This window comes from Podarcis filfolensis (assembly GCF_964270895.1).
Source record: "Podarcis filfolensis genome assembly, chromosome: 4".
Lineage (NCBI taxonomy): Eukaryota > Metazoa > Chordata > Lepidosauria > Squamata > Lacertidae > Podarcis > Podarcis filfolensis.
Window position 1 is genome coordinate 59816777 of NC_139607.1, and position 23697 is coordinate 59840473.

General features: G+C 40.8%; 1 protein-coding gene and 1 long non-coding RNA gene across 8 annotated transcripts in view; one reads left to right on the plus strand and one right to left on the minus strand.

Moving 5' to 3' along the window:
- Positions 1–23697, minus strand: part of LOC310761615 (uncharacterized protein) — a 123015-nt gene that overhangs the window by 98823 nt on the left and 495 nt on the right. The window contains exon 1 of one of the 4 annotated variants that reach the window (XR_014547573.1): positions 13673–13796. The exons of 1 other annotated variant lie outside the window; for it this stretch is intronic. Coding sequence is in view for 1 of the 3 variants with exons in the window: in XM_083611793.1 (XP_083467919.1) it covers positions 154–216 (63 nt within the window). In the remaining 2 variants the exon portion in view is untranslated. Of the gene's footprint in view, positions 1–153; positions 217–13672; positions 13797–23697 lie in introns of those variants that run through there. 2 more of the 4 variants (XR_014547574.1, XM_083611793.1) reach the window with 2 other exon arrangements.
- LOC310761622 overlaps positions 13832–23697 on the plus strand; it is a 140307-nt gene continuing 130441 nt past the window's right edge. For all 4 annotated transcript variants that reach the window (XR_014547583.1, XR_014547584.1, XR_014547585.1 and 1 more), the window contains exons 1-2: positions 13832–13927; positions 14600–14744. This is a non-coding gene — a long non-coding RNA (uncharacterized lncRNA). The remainder of the gene's footprint in view (positions 13928–14599; positions 14745–23697) is intronic.

Genomic DNA, 23697 nt, shown 5'->3' on the forward strand with positions numbered 1-23697 from the left:
TGGACCTACCAAGGTGTCCTTCGTACTTATGATGAAATCTCCCAATACCACATCTGGGGGTTTTTCCAACAGAACTTCTGAAATTTCTTCCCTGAGCTGGCAGAAGCAGACTGCTGAGCAGTGAAGTGGATGGAACACTAAGCGAACACTCACTCTGACTCTCTGGCCCAACACCAGGTACAAGCTTCACTCTTGGTCCCCAGGAAGTCTGGTTGCCTGACAGAAGCAGTGGAATTCCAATGCATTATGGCAGCCCAAATAACCCAATTCTCCTGTCTCTGCTGGTGCTGAACCAAGTACGCTGGGGACATAGCTAATTGAGATCAGGTGATCTACAAAGGTCTTGATAATATATGCCAGGTCAGTCCCCTCAATTAAATTATGGATGAGTGATGCATTCACCAACATTCCTGCTAGTATGGAGTGCTGGTTAGAACGACAACACAGCTGCTGAAGGAGGTGGCAGATTACCGTAACTAATGGTAATTAGGGCTCCCTGCCACCTATCTCTTAAATTCAACACAAACAATGCTACATTTTCTGTCACAGGGTTGCTGAAACATTTGGTTTGCTTTTGTTATGAGCAACAGACTTAAAAGAAAGGGATTATAGTATTAAAATTTTTAGGGTGCTGTCCTTCAACCTCTCAATTTTCATCAGCAGACTGATGCCTTTCAATGCAAATAAAGTTGAAATAAAGCTCAAAGTTCCTGATATGGCATTGTATATTGTTTTATATAGATACATCACCTGCCCTTCCAAACTTTTTTGTAAAGTTTTTGTCTTATGAAATGGAGCTTCCAGAATTTCACTTGAAGAGAGAGATGCTTAAGTCCATTTACCCACTAAAAACTGTATGCCCAACTGATTTACTCCCCAAATGGGAAACATACAAGGCACCCTCTTTCCGTACACCCATGTTCAGCCCACGTCTTCAGTGCCTGCATGGGCTGGGTGACGGGAGCACCTTCCAATCACAGGAACAGCAGCACAGCATTCCCAAGGAATAGGTCCTGGTGCTGTGGACTCACATTTGTTCATGTGAGCACCTCAAATGCAGCAGAGTAATGGAAGCAGAGCTGTGGAGGTTTTGTAGCACACCTAATTTATTTCTACTGATTAAACAAATGAACATAACAAACATGTACGAGAGAAACAGCTCTCATACTGCCATCCTGTCTCTAGACAGATCAAAGAAAAAGCACACAGTACTAGGGACGGAAGTCTGGAAGAGTAGCTTCCGCCCCCTCCTATCTCACAGACAGAAAGTAAAACAAACATGATCTGGTGATCCTTCAGCATAGGTTAAAAACATACATTAGACCCACAACGTATGTAGGAGTTATGTTCTGGGGATAGCGCATAAAGCCAAAATTGCATACAGACAAAACACATTGGCAATCCCACCCACCATTGAAGCCAAAGTTTCCCCTTCCCCCCCTTTCTATTTTTTTAAATTGCCAAGCGTGCAAAGTTGAATGTGCACAAGTTAAATGAATGCAAGTTGTGAGTCTACTGTACTGTGGTACCTTGGTTTATGAACTTAATCTGTTCCGGAAGTCTGTTCTTAAACCGAAACCGTTCTTAAACCGAGGCGTGCTTTCCCTAATGAGGCCTCCTGCCACCGGTGCCCTTCCACCGTTCGGATTCCGTTCTTAAAAGGTAAAGGTACCCCTGCCCGTACGGGCCAGTCGTGTCTGATTCTAGGGTTGCGTGCTCATCTCGCTCAAGAGGCCGGGAGCCAGCGCCGTCCGAAGACACTTCCGAGTCACGTGGCCAGCGTGACGAAGCTGCAGCTGGCGAGCCAGCACCAGCGCAGCACACGGAAACACCGTTTACCTTCCCGCTATAAAGCGGTACCTATTTATCTACTTGCACTTAAGGGTGCTTTCGAACTGCTAGGTGGACAGGAGCTGGGACCAAACGACGGGAGCTCACCCCGCCGTGGGGATTCGAACCGCCGACCATGCGATCGGCAAGTCCTAGGCACTGAGGTTTTACCCACAGCGCCACCCGCATCCCGTTCTTAGACTGAGGTAAAGTTCACAAACCCAGACACTATTTCTGGTTTTGCAGAGTTCTTAAACCGAATCGTTCATAAACAGGACTGTTCTTAAACCGAGGTACCACTGTGTTGTAAGTAAGCATTAGCTGTGGGCTACTGTGTGATTTAGACACCTCACAACATGCTTTCATCTGTAAAATGGATTCACACAGATGTTTAGTAGTAAAAGACATTTACAAAACATCAGCATTAAATACTACAAGAATACTGATTGGAAATTTCAGCTTGCCATCTTCTCCCTACACCACAATTAATTGCACACATTTTCTAGTGTTCCGTTTTCCTAAGCAGACTACGCTTTCATATTTTTTTTTGCAGACACTGTCAATAAAACAAGATTCTTTTTCAATTTAAAATACTCTTTACAATTTATTTTTCTAATTATGTTTTTAACTTGTGCTGCATCTTTCTTTCTTATTTAGATTTCCCACTTCCCAACTAAATGCATTTCTATTTATGTATTTTAAGAGGCCTTCTGTTTAGAATTATTTTAACATTGCCACTTAACTACATTTGCATCTGTTGCTTTGCCCCCTCTTGATTTCATCAAGATGAATTTTAATTGCATATGCAATTGTTCCTAAAATGATCTTACTTCCTAGCACTAGGTCCCCCCTCTCAGATAATAAAACTCCAATTAAACTTATTAAGTCATCTGATATTTCCTCAAACTAACTTTTATTGATGACCCAGACTGTTCAGTTTGCTTCCCATCGCCATGAACAATATTCTAAGCCTAATTATATTTTATCATCATGGGCGTTCCTCTGAACCAGCCATATTTATCAAACTTCATGCATTTTCTAGGACTTCATCCAAAATAGCCTCAAACCAGACAAATGCTTCAAATATGTCTTTGCTCTTCGTTTTGCATTCTGCTGTAGCCAAGTTAACATCTGAGTAATTAAAGTATTGCCAGGAATTTTAAATATCCTGTTTTTTAACATGTTTCCCCAGTTGTATACTTTTTAGATTTTGCATTAGTTGCTCTGAACATGTGAACCATATCCATTTCCAGTAATCACAACAGTATTTGTTGTGATTTCAGTAACTTCACTCATTGTGTATCTTACCTGCAATACCACTTTCCTCATGTGTTTTAAAAGTGTGCAGACTTGTATTTTAGGGTGCACTCATAGCAAATTCACTTTTGCTTAGAATCAGACAACTGAGTGCTAATACATGCACGATGTGGCATCTTCAAAGGTTAATCTTACATTCCCTTCCACCACCTCTTCTTGCCTAGCTGCTGTCTCTTTAGAAAACCTTTCTACTTAAGTCATCCTCCCCCCTCCACGGCAATATGCAATGTTGCCCCCAGCCAATTCGGTCTTTTATTTCCATCACATTCGCCTGTCAGAATTTTGTGACTGATCCTTCCACCTCTATAGTCATAACATTTAACATGTCATGAAATCACAGCAGCTCAGACATTGGCTAGAAGAGGCTCACAGGTGACAGACAGCCAGTTCAAGCCCATTAAATATCTATGATTTGGAGCTATTTTTGCATCATGCACATTTTCAGCTTTTGCACCATATGCTGCTACAATTTCTATGACCTGGTTTTATTCTCTCACATTTACATTATCTTTTCACTTTCAAGTCTGAAGTTAATCCTGCAGACATCCCTGCTGCAAGAAATGTACACATTAAAACCAGCTGTGCCTCGACTGTGAGATAGTAACTGGCCCTGCTAAGATAATTCAGCTTGCAATCCAGAACCATAAAAGTCAGTGGTAATTTTGTAACTGACTTCAGTGGGATCTGGAGTACTAATTTGGTTTTTCATCAGTATTCTGAGCACACTTAAAAGAATCCATTACTGTTTTTGTGTCAATTTATTGGTCCTAAGTGTGTGGTATATGCAGAAAAGGGAAGTTACAGTTAACAATTATTTAAAAGAACTGACACCTTTCAAATGATATTTCTGTTCTAACACTGGCAGAGACTTTTCAAAACCTTGCCACTCAGATCTGTGATATTTGTATTGCAATGTTCAACTGCAAATAACAGAACAGAACCTGTTCTGACTTCAGATACCTTCAATTGATAAATATATTATACTGGGGCATTCAGGTACAATTCTGGGTGCAACACTCAGCTTTCATTGGAAGGCTACCTCACTGCATGTCCAGAAAGAAAATTATATATTCTGACTTTGTGCACACAGCTAAACACACTCTCTGGGAATCTCAACACACATAAAGCAGAAAAAGCACCTCCTTTACTGTCAATCAAAAGCTCTGTGTGCCCAGGAGCCACATGAATTGGACCTCAGTTTTTCCGAATAACTGTTTTCTGTTGGTGAACTCAATTTATGGGCTTCCATTTGAGCATGCACTACATGTTGCACAGCAGTATTACCACCTTTCCCCCCAAACTGCAATAATATTCTGCTTAATGAGACTATGATAAAAAAGTTAGTATTTCAAAATAGCACACTATTTTCCTCCAGTGTAGGAAGAGCAACACTGATAGGAAGAGAGCACAGAGATGTGCCTTCATGGTAGTGATTGGGAACTAATAATGCACATAATTAAGAACGCATATTTTTATGCATGAAAATAATGTGCCACCAAAACGGTATGTTTTTCATGGCCAAATATGAAGGAACGATAATTAGTTCCCCACTACTTTTCTTGTTTCATAAGTCTTTGTTGTTTCAGTGGATGGAATGTGCTTTCTCTCTCTTTTTTTTTTATTAGACCCAAGTTAAAAAGAAAAAGGAGAGAGAATGTTGCCACCATTATTATTTTTCTCTAGTTTGCATTGTAATGGAATATCAAAAGGTAATATTATCTATTGTGCCTCTATCTGGGGCATGTTACTTAAGTTTCAGTTCCTCCTAGACAACGAACCATGAAGACTGAAGAGATGGCACAGACACATCATGTCCTTCCTCCCTTCATGCCCCTTGAGTGATGTTACTTTGCATGAGCTTTCCTGAGAGGATTAATGGCAGATTTGACTCTAGGAAATAATTACGAGGTTTGACAAGACATTTGAGACTCTGGTGATAAAAGAGACGGAAGGTTTCAGTGAGGAACTAGGATGCTGACAGGCACAACATGCTCATTATGGAAATTCAAAAAGAGAAAGAATATCTAAAAATAAGCAAGATATCGAGGCACATATTTTATACATCAACCACACGGCAAGCTTCTTGTTATCCCATGTGCTAATATCACCCATATCTTACTAACTGTAATGAGGGCCTCTTTAAAAAAAACTTAGCACACTTTTCTCTTACCTCTGTGCTTCCTATTATTTTCCTTGGAGGGAGGTGGTGAACAGAAAGGAGCTAAGAAACAGTCCTAATAAACAATTGTATATGCAAAGGGACTCTCCACATGATCCATCCTGCATTTGGAACAGAAGCTATATTTGCATGCACACAGGTGCTATCCTTACCTTCTGAGCAGCATATAGAGGTATTTGACAGGAGGATATATGTACATTGCAAATGACCGTGGCTGTATGAATAAGGGTTGCACAACTGGGACCTGCCATAGTGTTCCAATGAGGAGTGCTTTGGGAAAGGGACATAGTTCAGTGGCAGAGCCTGCAAAATGGCCAAGGTTTGATTACTGGAATCTCCAGGTAGGGCTAAGAAGCAAATTCTGTCTGAAAATAAAGGTATTATTATTGTTATTTAAATCTGGAAGGTCAGTGCCAGTCACTGCAGTCAGTATTGAGCTGAAAGGATTCAGGATCCCAGCCAGCCTGTTGTGCCTTTTTCTAGAACAGGCTTCCTCAACCTTGGTCCTCCAGATGTTTTTGGCCTACAACTCCCATGTTCCCTAGCTAGCAGGACCAGTGGTCAGGGATGATGGGAACTGTAGTCTCAAAAACATCTAGAGGGCCGAGGTTGAGGAAGCCTGTTCTAGAATATTCCATCCTATTCCCCTTTATCTTGGCCTTCCATTTTTTCCCACCCTTGAGCAGCTGGTATTCCATGCACACGGAGCATGTTCAGTCCACATTGGACTAACTTTTCTCCCCTCCCTAAAGGTTTGTATAATGCTATAAACTTGCAATTCTGCCTGCTGATACTTCTGTTATTGAGCAGAATGTGGAGAATTGAGTTGCCATTAATACAGGATGGTGGTGGTGGTACTTTTACAATCTTTCTCGGATTCTACCACTTTAAATGCAGGTGCATGGGGGAAAGGGATTACGGTACATATTTGAACACTTCCCCCCCCCCATTAAAACAAGAGAAGCAACAACATTGCCCAATTCATTTAGACAAGTAGATTCAACCATATGCTAAGGCCTGCAAAGCTCACCTGTTTTTAAAACAACTCCCCCACAACACATTCTTTTCCACTGGAAACAATGGGAGGGAAAGTGAATGTGAGATTTAGGCATGTCCCTGAGCTCTTCTAATTTTCTTCTCAGTTGGGAAGCAGGTCAGGAACCCTGGATTTTGGATCCCAGCTTCTTCCCCTAGCATGCCCCCAGTCACTCCTGATGTCACCCCAAATTTTGGGGCCCACAGGTCATAGCGCAAATGTCGGTTGAGCCAGAGCATTGAAGGATCTCACTCTATGACACTGGAGTTCTGTTTCCAGTGTAGAAGAGGGTGATCTAATCAGTCCTAAAGCCTCCAAGACACCATAGAATTGCAGCCCATGCACCATGTTAGATTGAATAGGTGCAACAGGCAATTACGTGGAACAAAAGCCCAACAACACTTCCTTTACGATACAATGTGATACGATAATCTTTATTGTCATTGCCCCATACAGAACAACTAAATTGGAGGGAGGGATCTACATAAGACATTCAAAACGAACAAACCTGCTATCCCAGCCTGGTTAGCCCCCTAAAAATTCTGATACCCCATTTTTAAAATACAATACACTCCCATAGACTCTCCTTATACTATGTTTAAAACCAAAATCACATTTGGATAGAAACTGTTTCTCAGGCGGCTAGTCCTAGTCTTTATAACCCTGTAACTTTTTCCAGAAGGCAGAAGCTGAAAAAGATCATTTCTGGGGTGTGCACTATCCTGCGCTATCGCTGCAGCTTTCTTATAGCACCTGGAAGCATAGATTTGATCCAAGGTGGGAAGAGTACACCCAATTATTCTCTCCGCAGTCTTTACAACCCTGGACAGCATTGTTTTTTCCCCTGACTATGCAGCTCCCAACCACACACACAAACCATAAGTTAATATACTCTCAACAGTACAATGCAAAGCCTTACTGGGCATAACTTTATTGATTTTTATTAGCATTTCTGAACTCAACTTTGACAAACAAGAACAATCAGTAATGTGTACATGTCTACCCAGGAGTCAATAGAACTTACTCCAAGGCAAGTGTTTAAAGGAGGCCAATTTAGGACTGCAGCCTAAGTTGCAAAAAGTTTCCTGTTATATTTATTTAAATATTCATTTTCATTTTTATCAGGTTTTTCCCCCATCAAGCCCTGGTGAAGTTAATGTTTCTAAAAATATAAATGCATAAAATAAATAATGTTTTGTCTCACACAGAAGTACAGCAGATAACGACAGCCACATTCCAACCTGGGAAGCTGGGGTAGATTTCAAGAGCCAAATTGTGTAGATGGAAAGGCAGAGCTGTACTCTTTCTTATCACATTTTTCTTTTTGAATATACCTTTCTCTGGCTGCTTTCTTCTTCTTCTTTGAGGGGGGAGCGGTTACAAGAAAATATGTCGGATGGGAAAGACAAGGTTTGAGGGAGAAAAGCAGGAGTTCACCTCCCTCCCCTACCTCTGTGCTTTCAAGTTCCCACCACCCCCACCTTTTGGGATTATGGCAGCAACCTAACATGACATACTGGTCTGCACAGTCAAATCTAGTTTGTTCATAAAGAATATTACAGGAATTCGAAGTAGCATTTCTCATATAGACAGTTATATAAGAGGGAAAAGGCCTATGTTTGCATTTATTCTGGCTGGAGAAAAAAATCCAAATCATTTATTCAGGGGAAATATTCAGATGCAAATACGGCATACATTTTTAAAACGTGCATAATATAATTACAACTGGAAAAAAAAATCATTGTTCCATAGACAGCATGAACAATTGACAGCCTACGAATGCATCATTTTAAAAAAAGTTATTAATGAGCTTTCAGGATACTTCTTGATGCTGCTGGTTTGCTGTGTTGTGAATTATTAGATCATCAGCAACCTATAATAAATAATGTGTTCTCAGTCATTCCATGGATATGTTTTCCTATTTGTCAACATGTATGCACACACACGCAGTCTTTTTAAGAAGACAAGAACATTTTCCAGTATAATAAACAATCCTGCATTGATTTGCAAAGGTTTTGAGATCAGAGATTACTTGCAGTTCAAGAAAGAATGAGGGCATCAGAATGTTTCCATCTATTGCTTTCTACAGCATAATAGTGAACTGTTTGAATAATATGCAAATAAAGACTGATTTAATAGATCAGTTCAAACCACTTTACCTTTATGTATTATACATAAAGTAAATAGAAAAAAGTAAAATATATTAATATAAATAAGAACCCTTATGAAAATCCTGCTTTAATATATACAACGAGGACAAAGTTAAAAAGGTAATTGCTTTGACTGCTTGTGGATGAGCTCTAAGCAGGAGATTTAGATTATAGAAAGAAGCATTATTTGAAGATGAGATTTCAATGGAATGGGAAGTGAGCCTGTATATTTGTGAACAGAGCCCACATGACTTTTCACGATATGGCAACAAAACAGCAGAGGCAATCTGACCTAAACAACTACAATATTATATACTTCATGATAATATAATCTTACAAGGTATGATTTGCAACAAAATTTTCTTCAGTCACTGTCCAGGATGCTCCTATTCAGAGCTCCAGGCAGCCTTTGAGTACCATTAAAGCTCCTGAGTGGGGTGGAAGTAATTTCAGGAGAATAAAAGGAATATATATATTTATAATTTCTTTTCTTCTACCTTTCTGAAGCATTCCCCTACTGTGCAAAACAGTGCTGGTGGGCCCAGGTTTGGGGCTGTCAGCCCTGAACCCAAGCATTTTATTAGCGTACCAAGGGGTACAGGATGAGTTTCTGGAGGTGCCCATTTTCTGTTCCCTCTTCAGTCAGTGCTGTGTACAGTGTGCAGCAGGCTGGGGGGAACGATTTCAGCCCAAGGGCTGCATCACCTCTTGGGCAATCTTCCAGGAGCCACATACCACTGGTGGGTGGGGCCAGAGGCAAAAGTGAGCAGAGTAATAAACGTAAATTTCTGAGGACGGACAAGACAGAGGCATTATCAGGGTTCAAGGACACATTCCAGCCAGGTAAAAATACTCATGGTGTGAAACAGTGCCTGTGAGAGGGTGGTCTCGGGAATGCTGAAGGTCAGACAGAGGTTTGGAGGGCTTCATTCAGGATCTGAGCGTTCTCACCCTTGGAACACAGAGTTACTCATTCCCCTGACACCCAAGTCATCCCCCCAGGGTACCAGATATTTAGAGGTTCAACCAGGTGAATTCTCGTCACCCATCTGTTTTCCTTTTTCCCCCAGCTGACACTCAACAATCTGTGGCTGAATCTTGGAAGTCACTCAGAACAACAGCACACCATTTCCTTATCACTAACAAACCAATTTATCTCTTCATATGTGGGGAATTCCCCAAATATGGCAGAGGACTGTACCTAAGTACAGTATATGACTGTACCCTCACAGACTTGTGCACAGTTACATGGTTTGCCACTACTGGGATTCCCAATGCATGCAAGTAGATGCATGATGCCAACCTCCCCCCTCCCCATATGATCAAGTCAGACACCAAATGGGATAGGAATATAGCACTGCCTAAGTGCTTCATAATGATTTATGCATTTAAGCTGAACCATTACAAAGCGATCAATTACAAGTACAAAGCAAATCCTTCTAAGCAACAACAATGGGTTCAGTCCTGCAAGGCAACTATTTATATATATATATTTTCTTGTGATATGACAGCTGCCTTCCTTTCCAAATAATTCCAGTAAATAAGCCGCAGCCTGGCCTATCTGCAATGTGTAGATTGCACCAAAACCTCACCTGGTCAATTCCATCTATTTGTCACCTGCCATACAGTACATGGAATTTGTTTACAACCAGCTGAGAAAAAGATATATAAACTAGCCCGCATGAGGAAGATGTTGGATTTACAGACAACTGACAAATGAGCTTGGAATGAGAATGTATATGAGAATAGCCTAGAGTGTGCCATTATGCCATGACATGAATATATGACATCTACCCCCAGCTGATGCTGGAGGCAAATGAGCTATGCTGCATCTACCAGAGTAATTTCTCACGCTTGCGGTTTCTCTCTTCATTTTTCTTTCTGAAACAATATATAATAAAATGTACCCCTTGCAGCCTGATCCTAAGACTTGCTGTATCGGCAGATAAAGAGCAGTTCACAGCTAGTAAACTACTTGTTTGCAGTAACGTGGTGGTCAGCTCAAGTTGGAACCTCTGCCCAAAAGGTGAAAAGATTGGACCTTTGGGGAAAGGGAGAGACTTCTGAATGATAAACCTTGTGTTCTGCGCAGCCAAGGTTCATTCTTTGCCTCTTTGCCTTAACAAGATCAGGTTGTAAGCTGGAAGAGAGAAGTACCCGTCTTCTCGTATAGAGAAGTATTCTCGCAGAGAGAAGTACCAGTCAAAGTAGAGGTGCGGGGTTAGATGGATCTGTGGCCTAAGTATAAACAGCCTCTTATAAAAGCTTAGGAGGAAAAAAGGAAATTACCGCACCGGTTAAACTATAGACTGTAACATTTCACAGACTTGAGACACAGTTTTCAAAAACATACAGAAGCCAAATAGGCATATGCATATTTTTTGTATTAGATAAATGTTCTTACTAGCACAGACAAGTGAATACAAATATGGCTCATATAATACATTTTAAATATAAGCATAATTTGAGAAACAACGAATAACAACATAATGTTGGTGACTTAACATTTTAAATACAGTTGGATGGGGAATCTGGTGTGCCATACTGAATAATTTTAATTTATACTAGTATTTTATAATTTAACAGAGTCTAGTTTTTATTTGTTGTTTTATGTGTTGTCAAAATAATACCTTACCTAGTCTTGATTTTGGAGAGGGAATTAAACTCTGGTAGAGGAAGAGAAACTTAAGAATTTATTTATCAAGCCTTTATGAATAAAAAATTGTTCAAATTTCTTTCAAGCACAATTTTCAGCTGAAAAACTCCCACCCCCCTTTCAGCCTGGTGTGTGTGTGCGTGTGTGTGCGTGTGTGTGTGTGTGGCATTTTTAGATTTCAAATCTAAAACTTAAACTGCAACTTCTTCTGAGGCCAAAAACAAATCGCTTGAATTGGGAAGAATTCTTAAATCGCATTATGCTTTCTCCTGGAACAATTTATTTCCTTATTTGGTTATACAATTAACTTGAATGAAACTGAGTGTTATGCCTTGAAAACAAAACTAAATTAAACGTTAATGCAGTAATCCATCAATTACAGTGACGCAACTAATGGCTCAAAATAGCTTTGTATGAACATTTCAAGATGGATTAATAATATAATGAATGTTATGCATTCACAATTACAGAAGGAAATAAAGTATTGCCTTAGTTAATCCCTCATTTTCATTGATGGTAAAGTGGTAAGGCAACAAAATGAATATTCATTGCAATTTCTTATAATGTGGGACCTACACAGAGTAAAGCAAACATTTACCATCCATTACAGCTGAGGAGAATCTGAGTAAATGAACACTTCTGACTAACTTCCATTTTTAGAAGTTATTCACTTTCCCAACTGCATTATGCTTGTGACACAAGTATACAAGCTGTAGATGTGTAACTAACAGCTTGATTCTCAGGCCAATTTAAACACTTTAGCTCCTCTTGACTAGTGCTGAAAATCACATCATCACATTAGTTCTTGATAGGTTTAAAAAAAAAAATTGGTTGGCTTATTTTATGCACACACACATATGCAGCAGAGTTAAAAGCTTGGAAACTGGAGCTGCCTGGAATTACTCTCACCACCCCCCACCCTGTCTCATTTTCACATGTCACTGGCATTGCTTAAAAGGCAAAATAAAACATACAGAAGCTCCATTAGTAAAGAAAAAAAGTTCCTTATTTACAGTTACTTGATATTCACAAGGATGGGTTCTGAATCTAAAACTACATGGCTAGAACTACTTTCATGGCATACTCTTGCATAAGAGAGGCCAGGAGAAAGGGGCGGCGCTTAGGTGCTTAGTGGGAAATCACAATGTATATTTCTCCTGTTTGTCTCAACCCTACCTTCTACGGACTAGATGCATACCCAACAGTATCCAAACAGCACATTGCAGTGGACTGTTCCACTCATCAGTACAGTGGACCTCCGGGTTATGTTACCTTCGTGTAATGTAACTTTTGGGTTGCAAACACAGCAAACCTGGAGTGTATACGCAGAAGCGGTCTATTGCGCCATGTGCGTGTGCTGAAGTGGCACCTCATGTTGTGGACTTCTTGGGGTATGTAAGGACCCCTGGAACGAATTAAGTTCGTATCCGGAGGGTCCACTCTAACTGCATGTGCATGCATTGTCTCCACATCACTGACAGCTGTTGCTAGGAATGTAATGCACAGATATGAGGATACTTCATAATTGCATAAAGGTGTTACACCTGCCACTCTGAAGCACGGCCTGCATGAGATGTTTACTCCATAGTGTTACTTATTTTGTGCTCCTCTATTGAGGGTAAGCAGGCATTCCCAGACAAAAGAGGACTGCACTTCTAGTTCAGCAAAAGCACACTACGTACCAAGATTCTAGGATGTGTGCTGAAAAAATACAGAGGATTCTCTCTTCCTTTGAGATAAGAAATCAACGTCTTTTGTGGCTGAAACAGACTGACTCCTCCTTCAGGCTGGTTTACGGTGCCCCTCAGCAAAATGCCCTCAGATGAACCCTATTCCTAGATAGCTAAAACCTAGAAGGAGCAGCAGTTTGATCACCAGAAAAAGGGGGGGCTGGAATCACAATTTAAATTTTCCACAATGCCCACAACAAGCAAAATGGAGAAAATGCCTGAATAGAGCCATGGTCTCATCCTAATTAGAAAGGGTCAGTTACACATGCTTCCTATTCCGTTCCAACTTGGCAGTGGCAGGCCTTAGCTATTCCCCTTTGGCTGTGAGAATGTAAGGCAGGATTTTGCAGCCTTCAGTTCTTGTTTGGAGAGCCTAGATTGGAAACCTTTCTCAGAAGATCTTATGCCGCATCCAATCGGCCAGCCAAACTGCCAAGGCTTGTCAAAACCCTAGGCCCTCCAGTGCCAACTCCCTCCCCACCCCTGCTGGCCACTGGTTTCTCATACCTGTACTAGTGATTATAATTTGTCTGGTTGTGGAAGGAAAGGTTTTATGATCGCTGTCTACTTTTACACTTCATTTATATGCAGAGAAGCATTATTTATTGTTTTGTTATAAGCAATATTTCTGTACCATCCCATTACTGAACTCATTAGCAAAATAACAACAGCCCGTCTCTTAAGATATGACAAGCAGAATGGACACAGGAGCCAGACATGCCTTTCCTAGCTCAATCCCCCAAGGACGAATCCAACAGCTTACTCACCAAATACCTGAACCACCCAGCTCTACCACGTTTGTTTGATGATGATAATCAGAGATGTGTTGCTGTACTAGGAACATCAGGAACAGCTGCAGCCCACCTGCATTGAAATCAGAACTCAGCTAGTTTGGAATGGTGCACATGCTCAGTATAGTCAGCAGCCCCAGCTCCGCCCCTTCTTCCCAGGCTGCTCCACTCTTCCCTACTGTAGAAAGAGAGTCGGTTGCTTTTGTAGTCTAGAAGTAGCAGTCTTACCTGTTTGAGGGTAGGTGTTCCTTGTGGAGGACGGGTGTTGTGGTTTGTCTGTTCTGAGGGAATGAAAGGGTTTTGTATCCAACAAATGCTGACCACACTAAAAATTTACAGTCTTACCTGACTGGTATGCGAATTTGCCATTAATTTTGCAGCTGTTCCCTCTCCAGACGAAATAAAAGCAAACCTTTGGGTTTCTTCCGTGAAAAAGGAGAAGTTAGTAACATTTTCTTCTGCCTTTTTGTTAAAAAAACCAAACTGCTGCACCCCCAAATTTACCCTGGGCCTGCTTACTGAGAAGAAAGGCCCACTCTGTTAAATGGGAGCTACTCACAAGTAAATTAGCAATTGGAATACAGCCTCAGTCAGCCTGTTGCCTAGGAAAAGCTTTGCATGTATATATTCTTTTAAGTTACTAGCAGGTCTCTCCTCAACTCCAAAATTCTTCGTCAGTTGCCTGGGCTAGTATCTGCTTGGCAGCATTTTATTATGTTTTTCATACACTAGTGAATGCAAACTCGCCCCCCCCCCAATCATAGGAGTGGAGCAACCTATTCCATGTGCAAACCACCCTTTTGCTCTTTGGGGAGTTATTTGGAAGTTTATTTGCTTAACAATGAGCGGGAGTAGCTTATTTTTTGTTATTTAGTAACATCTCTCTCCACCTCACCCCCCATTGTTGTAGGTCTCTCCCGTGGACGTGGCTAACAAATCTTCCTTTTCTGCTCCTGTGCCAAGTTCTTGGTTTGAGGGGAAAGCAGTCTGAGGCTTTATTCTTTCTGGGAGACACCAGTAGCAGTGGTCTTCGTGGGAAACAGAAGATAACTAAGGTAAGGTAAGGTGGTAGCGCACATATTAGTTGCCCTGCCTACTACTGCCATAGTTGTTTTAGACCTTTAAAATTTAGCACCTAATCTTTAAAATGCACTAGTTCCATCCTCTATACACCTCTATTTTCACCTCACTGATTTGTTATGTAATATCTGGTGCATTAAAGGCCTCTTTCACATCGTATTCCACCATTATTTCACACAGTAGAAGGTGTGGTAGCGGAGAGAGTTTCTTAAATGAAGCTGGTGTATATTTGCTCTGCTTCTGTTACCTACTGCTTAAGCTTTTATCTCAAATCCTAATCCTTGTTGTTTACTGATTGTTGCTTTGTAGCTGCAAAATACAGAAACTCAGTAAATGCTCCAAATTACTTTCAAGCATTCTATTTTGTGAACTTCTAAGAGGCCCTAGTTTCTGTAAGGTCAAGAGTCAACTACTTGCCTTTGTCTTTGGGTGCAGTTATCTTTAATAATGACATTTATTTATTTATTTATTTACTAATAATGTAAACATTTATTGCTTACATGGTGCCTATCACTATATTAGGCCTCACAATTAAATTATGAGAGGGATGGTCCAATTTGTAAGCTTACATGATAGTGGTTCACCATTTAGTCATACCTGTGCTAGATTATGCTATTCTAGTGCTGAGCAGGGGAGGAGAAAAAAAGAGATGGATGAGGGGCAGGAATGGGAACAGGGGAAAGAGAAATTCCAGTTTAAGTAGTAGTGTGTGTGCAGAAAAGTAATAAGAATCAGAGGTGTTTAATATGGAGTGTGTCTTTCTTTCAAATATTAAATACAATTTAGTAACTGCTTGTGGAGATGCAATAGAAGGCTGGAAATTGCTTTCAGACAGAACTTGGTGTTCAAATTTTGCTTTGAAATTGGGGCATAGCTTGTACCCCATGTTGAGCTAAGAAAGGTATATTCACCTAGGTTAAATTGGTATGGGATTTTTTTGTTTTTCACTTTAGGTATGTAACTTGATTAAACTAGATTGCTCAGTCTAGAGTATTTAGTGATTGGTTTGGTTTAGTCAGGAATAGCCTTGTTATCAGGTCTTTTGCTTTCTGCTTCTTGTATGTGGAATTTTGAGTTGCAACTATTAAGGATCTATAGCAAAACTGTATTTTAATTGGTGAAACGTAGAAGGAGATGTAATAGACTTTATGCACAATCTAATGTATGCACAAAAAGTTTGTGTATAGGCTTACCTATGTGAGCAGAGAGCCTGCTTTCTGTAAGACTTCTTGAATGCATGTAGGCTGAAAGAGGACCAGCGAACAGGATTCTGATCTAAAGTAACTGCCAATGTCATGTCACAGTCCCACTGTCTGCTAGATTTTTTTTACATGCAGCATAGTATCTCCTTATGAGGTACCATTTACCATATTGCTCTAATTTATTAAGAAATATCAGAGTTGGAGACACTAAGTAAAGTAGGAGATTTCCAGAGGTTTCAAATGTCTTCTGAATAACACAAGCCTTTCCATATTTATTAAAATAAATATGGTTACATCTTCATCATAATTTCCTAAAATAAAACGCCTGTGACTTGCATCCAGAGATGTGCTGGTGTATTGATGGTGCTTCTGGTCACCCCCTAGTAGTTCCCTGAAAAGGCTCTCCTGGGAACCTCCTGAATTGGGTGGGCTGAGGTGGAGTGCAGGGGGTAAGGAGGAATCACTAAAAATCAGGCAGAGGCAACTTCCATATGCATTTGCTTGATTTTTTGAAAGGTTTTTCATATCTGATAACTAACTAACTCTCTCTATATATATAACACAACCCAAGTGAGGAGAGTCAACTTATAAGAGGATAAAAATAAGATGAAATTATTTACACTGATATGAATGCATTCTGACAAAAAGTTAACATGTATTGATCCCTTGAAATGACATGCTAGTACTAAAACACTAAGGTTAAATCTGACACAGGGTTGGGGTACCTTTTCAGCTGCATTCCCTGATGGGCAAGCTTCCAGAAATTGCATGTCAGTGGCGGGCAGTAGGGCCAGAACCAAAGGTGGGTTGAGGAATGGATTTGACTGGCCATGGAGAAGACAGAGGTTTCTACACACTATCTTACGCATTTTTCCAGGCAAGCAAAGTGCATCATTACATTTCAAAGACACATTCTATGTAGGCCTAAGCACTTGAGGAGTATGCAGAGCAAGATTGGGATGGACGTGACGAGTCTCCAAGGCCGGATAAAAGATGTTGTATTTGGCCTGTGGGCTGGAGGTTCCCACCCCTGCTCAGACAGAAATCAGTGGGATAAGGCCATTTTCACAATAATGTTTAAATGTTTACTGGATTTCAGCCGAGATAGTACAGTATACACGGTAGGGAACATCCTTGTTTGTATCATAATCTCTTAAAATGACATAGTATATGCCATCATTGTACATGGCATTGTACTAACGAAGGAGGGCACAGCCTTTGACTAAAGGATCCTTATTCTTTCAGTCAGACATAGACAATAGATTTCAGACACATGAAATATCAGAACAAATTCTAAGCTCTTCTTAATGAGAAGCGAGTATATAGTACTGCTTGTATCAAACTGTGGTTGTGATGATGCCTCCTGTACTGTACTGTACATGAATTTATTTTCAGTAACATACATAAAAGAGGCCAGTCATTCCATCCATATTGTATTTATTTTACGAAGATTGTAATTCTGCAACCATCAGGTTAAAAAATATCCATGGAATATCATTGCTGGTCAAGGCTTTCCAAACCACTGAAAAATGGTTGCAAACCACTGAAACACTATTGTCCAGCAGTGATAGGAAGGTGGTATAATAGGTATGTTTGCTGTTTAGATGGCAAGATAGATAATCTACTATCTTCTTTTCTGGCATTGTGCTTAGCATAGTGGGCAGTTTTAATTGAACATCAGGCTTAATTATATTAAGTTTAACCTTTCCATTACTATTAGCAGCTTTATTACTACTTACATTAGGTAGTTTGCATGCATAGTAATGTACAAAAGAAGCTGTAAAAAGTTAAAAATAAAAATGGATAATTGCAATGGATTAGCTAATGGTGCAGTCTAGTAGAGTTTTATGACACTGATAAAATGATTATGGAAACACAAGAATTAAAAGGAAACTTACATTTATTAAGCATTCCAGTGTTTGCCTCTAAGATATAATAACAAAGAAGCAGTTTTGTTAGAATTCTTAATATAACAATTTACATTTTTATGTCTCCGGTCTGACCAGTTTTGCAAGTTTAGGAGCTTTGGAACACAGCAAGCTGTCTTCTACTGAGTCAGATCAGTTCAGTTTGGTGCACACCAGAAGTGGGGAACTTGTGGGACACTAGATGTTTTGGACTGCAACCCATTTGCCCCAGCCAGCATGGTCAGTGGTTAGAGAAATGGGAATTGTAGTTGAACGACAGGTTCCCCATCCCTGGTCTTCACTGATTGAAAGTATGGAGTGCTCCACCCAAACAGTAAGCTTTCCTGACCCCTCCTAACATACTGCAGATTGAACCTGGTACATTCTGCATGTAAAACTCAACTGCTGAACTCTGGCCCTTTCCCATGCGCTCCCCCCCCTCCCCCTGATGAGAATTTTTAAAAAATCCCTCATCCAATGAAAGATATCTGTGTGGTAGGCATATAAAACATCGCTGTACTCTTAACAGAAAACTGTATCTGGTGCAAAAGACACACAGAGAAACAAAGAGAAGCCAATAGGCTCATGTTCCATAGACATCACCATTGGCCTGACAAATGCTTCTTATTTTGTGTTATTATTTTTAATTGTAAAGCACCTTGAATGCATTGACAGAAAGGTTTTATTTAAATTTAGCTTGTTATAAAGGATAATAACTAGCATTAGTCATACGCTGAGTAAACATACTGAAATCAATATGTTTGAACCGCCCTGAGACCTGCAGTTATAGGACAGTATACAAATTTAATAAATAATAATATAATAATACTCCAATTATGACTTAGTTGAATATAACCCAGAATAAATGAATTCATTCGTTAACAGCACTAATACTCATTCCCATAATGAGTGTGGCTATTTTGGGTACTTCTTGGATAGTGCTCATGACAGCACTAGTACCAAATAAACTACTTAAGTTAGTCACATCTAGAGAAGGAGACATCTCAAGCTATACACTTGTGTGTCAACCTGTTTAAAGATTTGTGGCCATGCCAATATAAATGCTGCCTTCTGCTGTGCTCGTCATAGTTCTTCTAACTGGAATAGAAGCAGCAGCTATAAATATTGCATATGCTCATAATGATTGACAAGTTGATATCTTTTTATAGGCAGTGACACAGTTTTGGAGATAAGAAGATTCAGAGATTTGGGCAGCAACATTTGAGAGCTCAGCAGAGAAAGGATTAAAGGTTTAACTTTAAACATAAGCTAGAAACAGCTCAAGAATAAGGCTTTGTGTGAATAATTTTATTAGAGACTATTCAGAAATAATTTATTTTAGGTAAGACTCGTGCTGTGCATTGTAGTTGGCTTTTCACCTTTGCCTTTTAAACATTGGCAGTATTTCCTCAATAAGTAGTTAAGTCTTGCTACTTTGCTGGCCATAATTGCCGCGGACTTCAACACAGTGTAGAATTGCACTCAAAACCTGGGTATTGAATTGTTGAGACCAGTGTCCCCAGACATGGAAGTAAGCCACCTGTGACAGACACCCTCACTGAAGATGGGTGCTAGATAATGTGATCCATAGTTTGGGTGTTTTGCCAGTAAAACTTCTCCTGCATTACACAGTAAGGTAAAGGTAAAGGGACCCCTGACCATTAGGTCCAGTCGTGACCGACTCTGGGGTTGCGCGCTCATCTCGCTCTATAGGCCGAGGGAGCCGGCACTTGTCCGCAGACAGCTTCCGGGTCATGTGGCCAGCATGACTAAGCCGCTTCTGGCGAACCAGAGCAGCGTACGGAAACACCGTTTACCTTCCCTCCGGAGCAGTACCTATTTATCTACTTGCACTTTGACGTGCTTTCGAACAGCTAGGTTGGCAGGAGCAGGGACTGAGCAACGGGAGCTCACCCCATCACGGGGATTCGAATCGCTGACCTTCTGGTCAGCAAGTCCTAGGCTCTGTGGTTTAACCCACAGCGCCACCCGTGTCCATTACCCAGTACACAATAGCGACCTATAATTAACTGTTTGTGGTAGCATTTAATATTTCACAGCAGCAAGGTGTTGTACTTATGTGAAGTCTCCTCGGTGTCTACTCACTCCCCACCTAGAAGTTCAAGGAACAATCTGTATGTATATACAGTTACACACTGTGAGGGTTTCAACGCATGGTGGTATCACAAGTGAGGCACAAAAGTTAATTTAACGCAATCAATTTGCAGAGAAACTTTTAAGCAGCATTCTTTATCATGCCAAGTCTTTGCTAGACTTTTGTTCTAACCTGCAACACCCACTCGGTGCCTTCATGAATTTAACTTCCCCTCAGGGAATCAAAATGGTTTTCCCCACACAGATAGTTCAACCCTGTCTGACCGCTAAACCTCCAGCATCTAACTTATATTGCCCCTCTCTCTCCTGATTGGTTGATGGTCTCAGCAGCTCTAACTGGTTTGCCGGGTCACAAGGAGGAAGACCCATGGCCTGTCCATCACACCACCTACACATTTCTGATGAAAAGAGGTCTCTGTCCCCCAAGTCACGATGATGAAACTGAATTCCTTAAGCCTAATCCAGTAGGCCAACATTTAGAGAAGCTCCTCAAGCAGTGGAGCTATATCGCTGGGCTACACAAAAAAGTGAAGCAATTGCTTGAGTGAACAAGAGCGAAGCTGGCTTCCTTCTATGTACCCTGTATATAAGCCCTCCTCCCAAGTCCTGATCTGTGCATGGAATGCTCCATTCTCCCTAGGAGTTTTAATGGAAAAGTTAAGTGGGTAGATTATTCCGTAGAATTCAAGAGACTGATTTTAATCCTGTCTAATGCTGGGTCTATGCGCACAGAAACACAGTGGCAAATACTGAAGACAGGCATGTCACTTTTATTTAGTTAATGACATGTCAGCACAGCAGTTAAGTTTTCCCCCCAGACGTGCTGTAGCATATAGCCAAAAGCAAGGAAAGCACTCTTAGAAGAGACAGGTACCTTTTAGCTAGGAAAGCAGACACCATGCTAATGACAGGAAGTCAGGAGTGGAGATTGTTCATTGCACACCACATCCAATAGTTTCATAAATGGAGCAGGAATAACTATGGGCAGAAGCCCAGCATGCTGAGACTTCAGGAGTTGTGTACAGCATGATCCCTGAAACAGATGTCATGCAGACCAGTTACTGAACACTTGCATGATATTAAAGATTAATTACTTAATTTGATAAACTGCTGCTCAGACACAGCACTCATAAAAACCACAGCACCAAGCTCTAAGCATTGTTGCACCAACACTTATTTTTCTACCCCCTAATGTGATGTAGCTGCAAGATAGTGTATCTCTACAGGGACAGAGGCAGTCTGCCCTTGCAACTGCCCCTTACACAGCATCCTAGTCCTGTTAGGGCACACCTTGGTATATGACATCAATGCAGCCCTCTGATTCCTTACAGCTGTAGTAACAGGTTAGTCTGGGAAGCAGAAAAGATTTGGACACTGCTTCAATTTCAAGACCTTGCAGGCTGCTCTGATTGTAGCAACACAAGTAGCTATTTACACTACTACAGCTAAAACAAGCCTCTGCCACAAATTGTGACATTGTGGTGACAACTGAATATGAATCTTAACAGTCACATAGCCAGCAATCACATGTCATATTTGTTTACACAGAAACATCATATAAGACTTTGGGCTAAAGATGAAAATGTGTCATTCTGCTTCTGAAGAGGGTATTTCTAAAAGTGAAATAGGTCAGTGTAGGAAAATATCAGAATCTGTTGCAGCTTCCATTACAATCTTGCCTTAAGGTTTTCTTGACCCTGGATATTGTTATGGATGAAATGCTTAATGCTAGAAGAAATTGGACCAGACTGTGACAACAGTCTCCTATACAAGGGCAAAGATAAGTAGCAGATGCCTATACATAGATACCAGACACTTGCACTTGTAATTTCTTCACAATAGAGAGAAATTATGTTCCAGAACTGCTAGTTTAAACCATATATCTTTTAGGGAACCATTGGAAGGAAATGCACAGGTTTTCACCAAAGGAATTGAAAAGACTTGTAAGGCATTTTCTTGCTTAACAACAAAACTATTTCCCTCTCTGATCTTCATGGAATATGTGGATCAATCTGCTATGTCTATCAATCTGAGATATCTAAGGGAAAGAATCCTCTACATGGCTTTGTTGTGAATTTCTGTTTTAAAGATTCAGACATTAAATCTACTGAGAATGAATTCACCACAAATGGTTGCATTTTCTCATTGATTTGCCAATATTGACTTCTGTAGAACTACAAGATTATGTTTTTATCTCCAGAAACCTTTAGTCATTACTTTACTTTACTTTAATTCAGATCAAACTGTTCAAAGCAGAAACATAGCCCAATGGAATAATCTGCAGCCCAAACAAGTAAGTTACAAGCTTCTCCAAAGGCACCTTGATTTAATTTGCCTAATTGTACATATTAGGCCAGACCACTGTAGGTGTTCGCACGGCAGTAGGACCAGGGTCAGTTCATCATCCTACTCATCCCCTGCTGGCAGAATGGGATCCATTGGGGTTGGGCCATAACAAACCCGTTCCGTGGGAGTTGCCCATTGTTGAATGCTGCAGTGGAGCAAACAAAGCTAGCAAGGTCTCACTGGGTGACCGGGGTGAAGATTCCGGCCAGGCAGAGAGCCCAGCCCAAATTTGGGGCAAGCCATGGTCAGTCTTTCTCTCAGGCTCCTTATGGGGGTCCTCCTTCACTATGTTGATCCTGCCCGATGCCATTTCTGACCTTAACACAAAGTTATCCTGTCCAGCAAAAGGTAGCCATAAATTTCACTGGGGGAAGGGTGAAAAAAACCACACCAAAGGCCTGTTGGGTTGAAAGAAGAAACTCTGGTCCTGTCAACCAGTGACCTAGGTTACTCATTGGAGGCTCTCACCTGAGGGTGGGTGGGTGAGAAGCTTGTGGGACAAAGTGGCCCCAAACTCTCAAGGGGGGATCCTTACAGAGGATTCTCCCCCCCCCCTTTGGCTCCACAGGAACCAAGGTGTGGGTGGAAATCCACCCCATTTGCTGCTTGGTGGGCCACACAGTACCAGGCAAATTTTCTCCACATGAATTGTTCCCATAACAAGGCTTATTACAATAACTATCCCAAGAAGGACCATATAGCAGCTGCCTTTCATGCAGAAGGTCCCAGGCTAAATCCTTGGTATATCTAGGTAGGATGGGCAATGTCTCTTATCTGAAACCCTGGAAAGTTGCTGGCAATTAGAGAAAGCAAATAAGGCATGCATGGAACAAGATCAGAAAAATCATAAGCAAGTCAAATATATGCTGTATAATAATTCAGTGTGCCAATGAGATTGGAGCAGATGACTCGCACAACCTCCTCCATCAGCAATAAATATTGTTTGAAATGTTTCTGGTAGTGTAGCTCAGCATTGCTGGGAACCATAATACCACTAATAATATAGCTGCTTGTTTGAAACTCTAGTCATACCATGTTATTCTGCACATGGAAAGCTAATACCTTGGCGGAAAGGGTAGGCAAAATTAGATACCTGGTTGTGGAAGTTTTCTACACACATGGAACTTTTGAAATTAAGGTATATTCAGACATTGTAGGAGTTGTGTGATTTGATTCTTGGCAGGACATAGTATAACTTGAGAAGTTACCAAGGAGAAGAATAGCCTGTAGGTTATGGTCACAAAAATGAATACTGACCAAGATACAGGAAAATGCATTCCAGTAAGACCGCCCCCCCCCCATCCCTGAGAAATTTAGTCTTACAGTGAATTACAGTGTGATGCAGGAAGCTAGTGTTA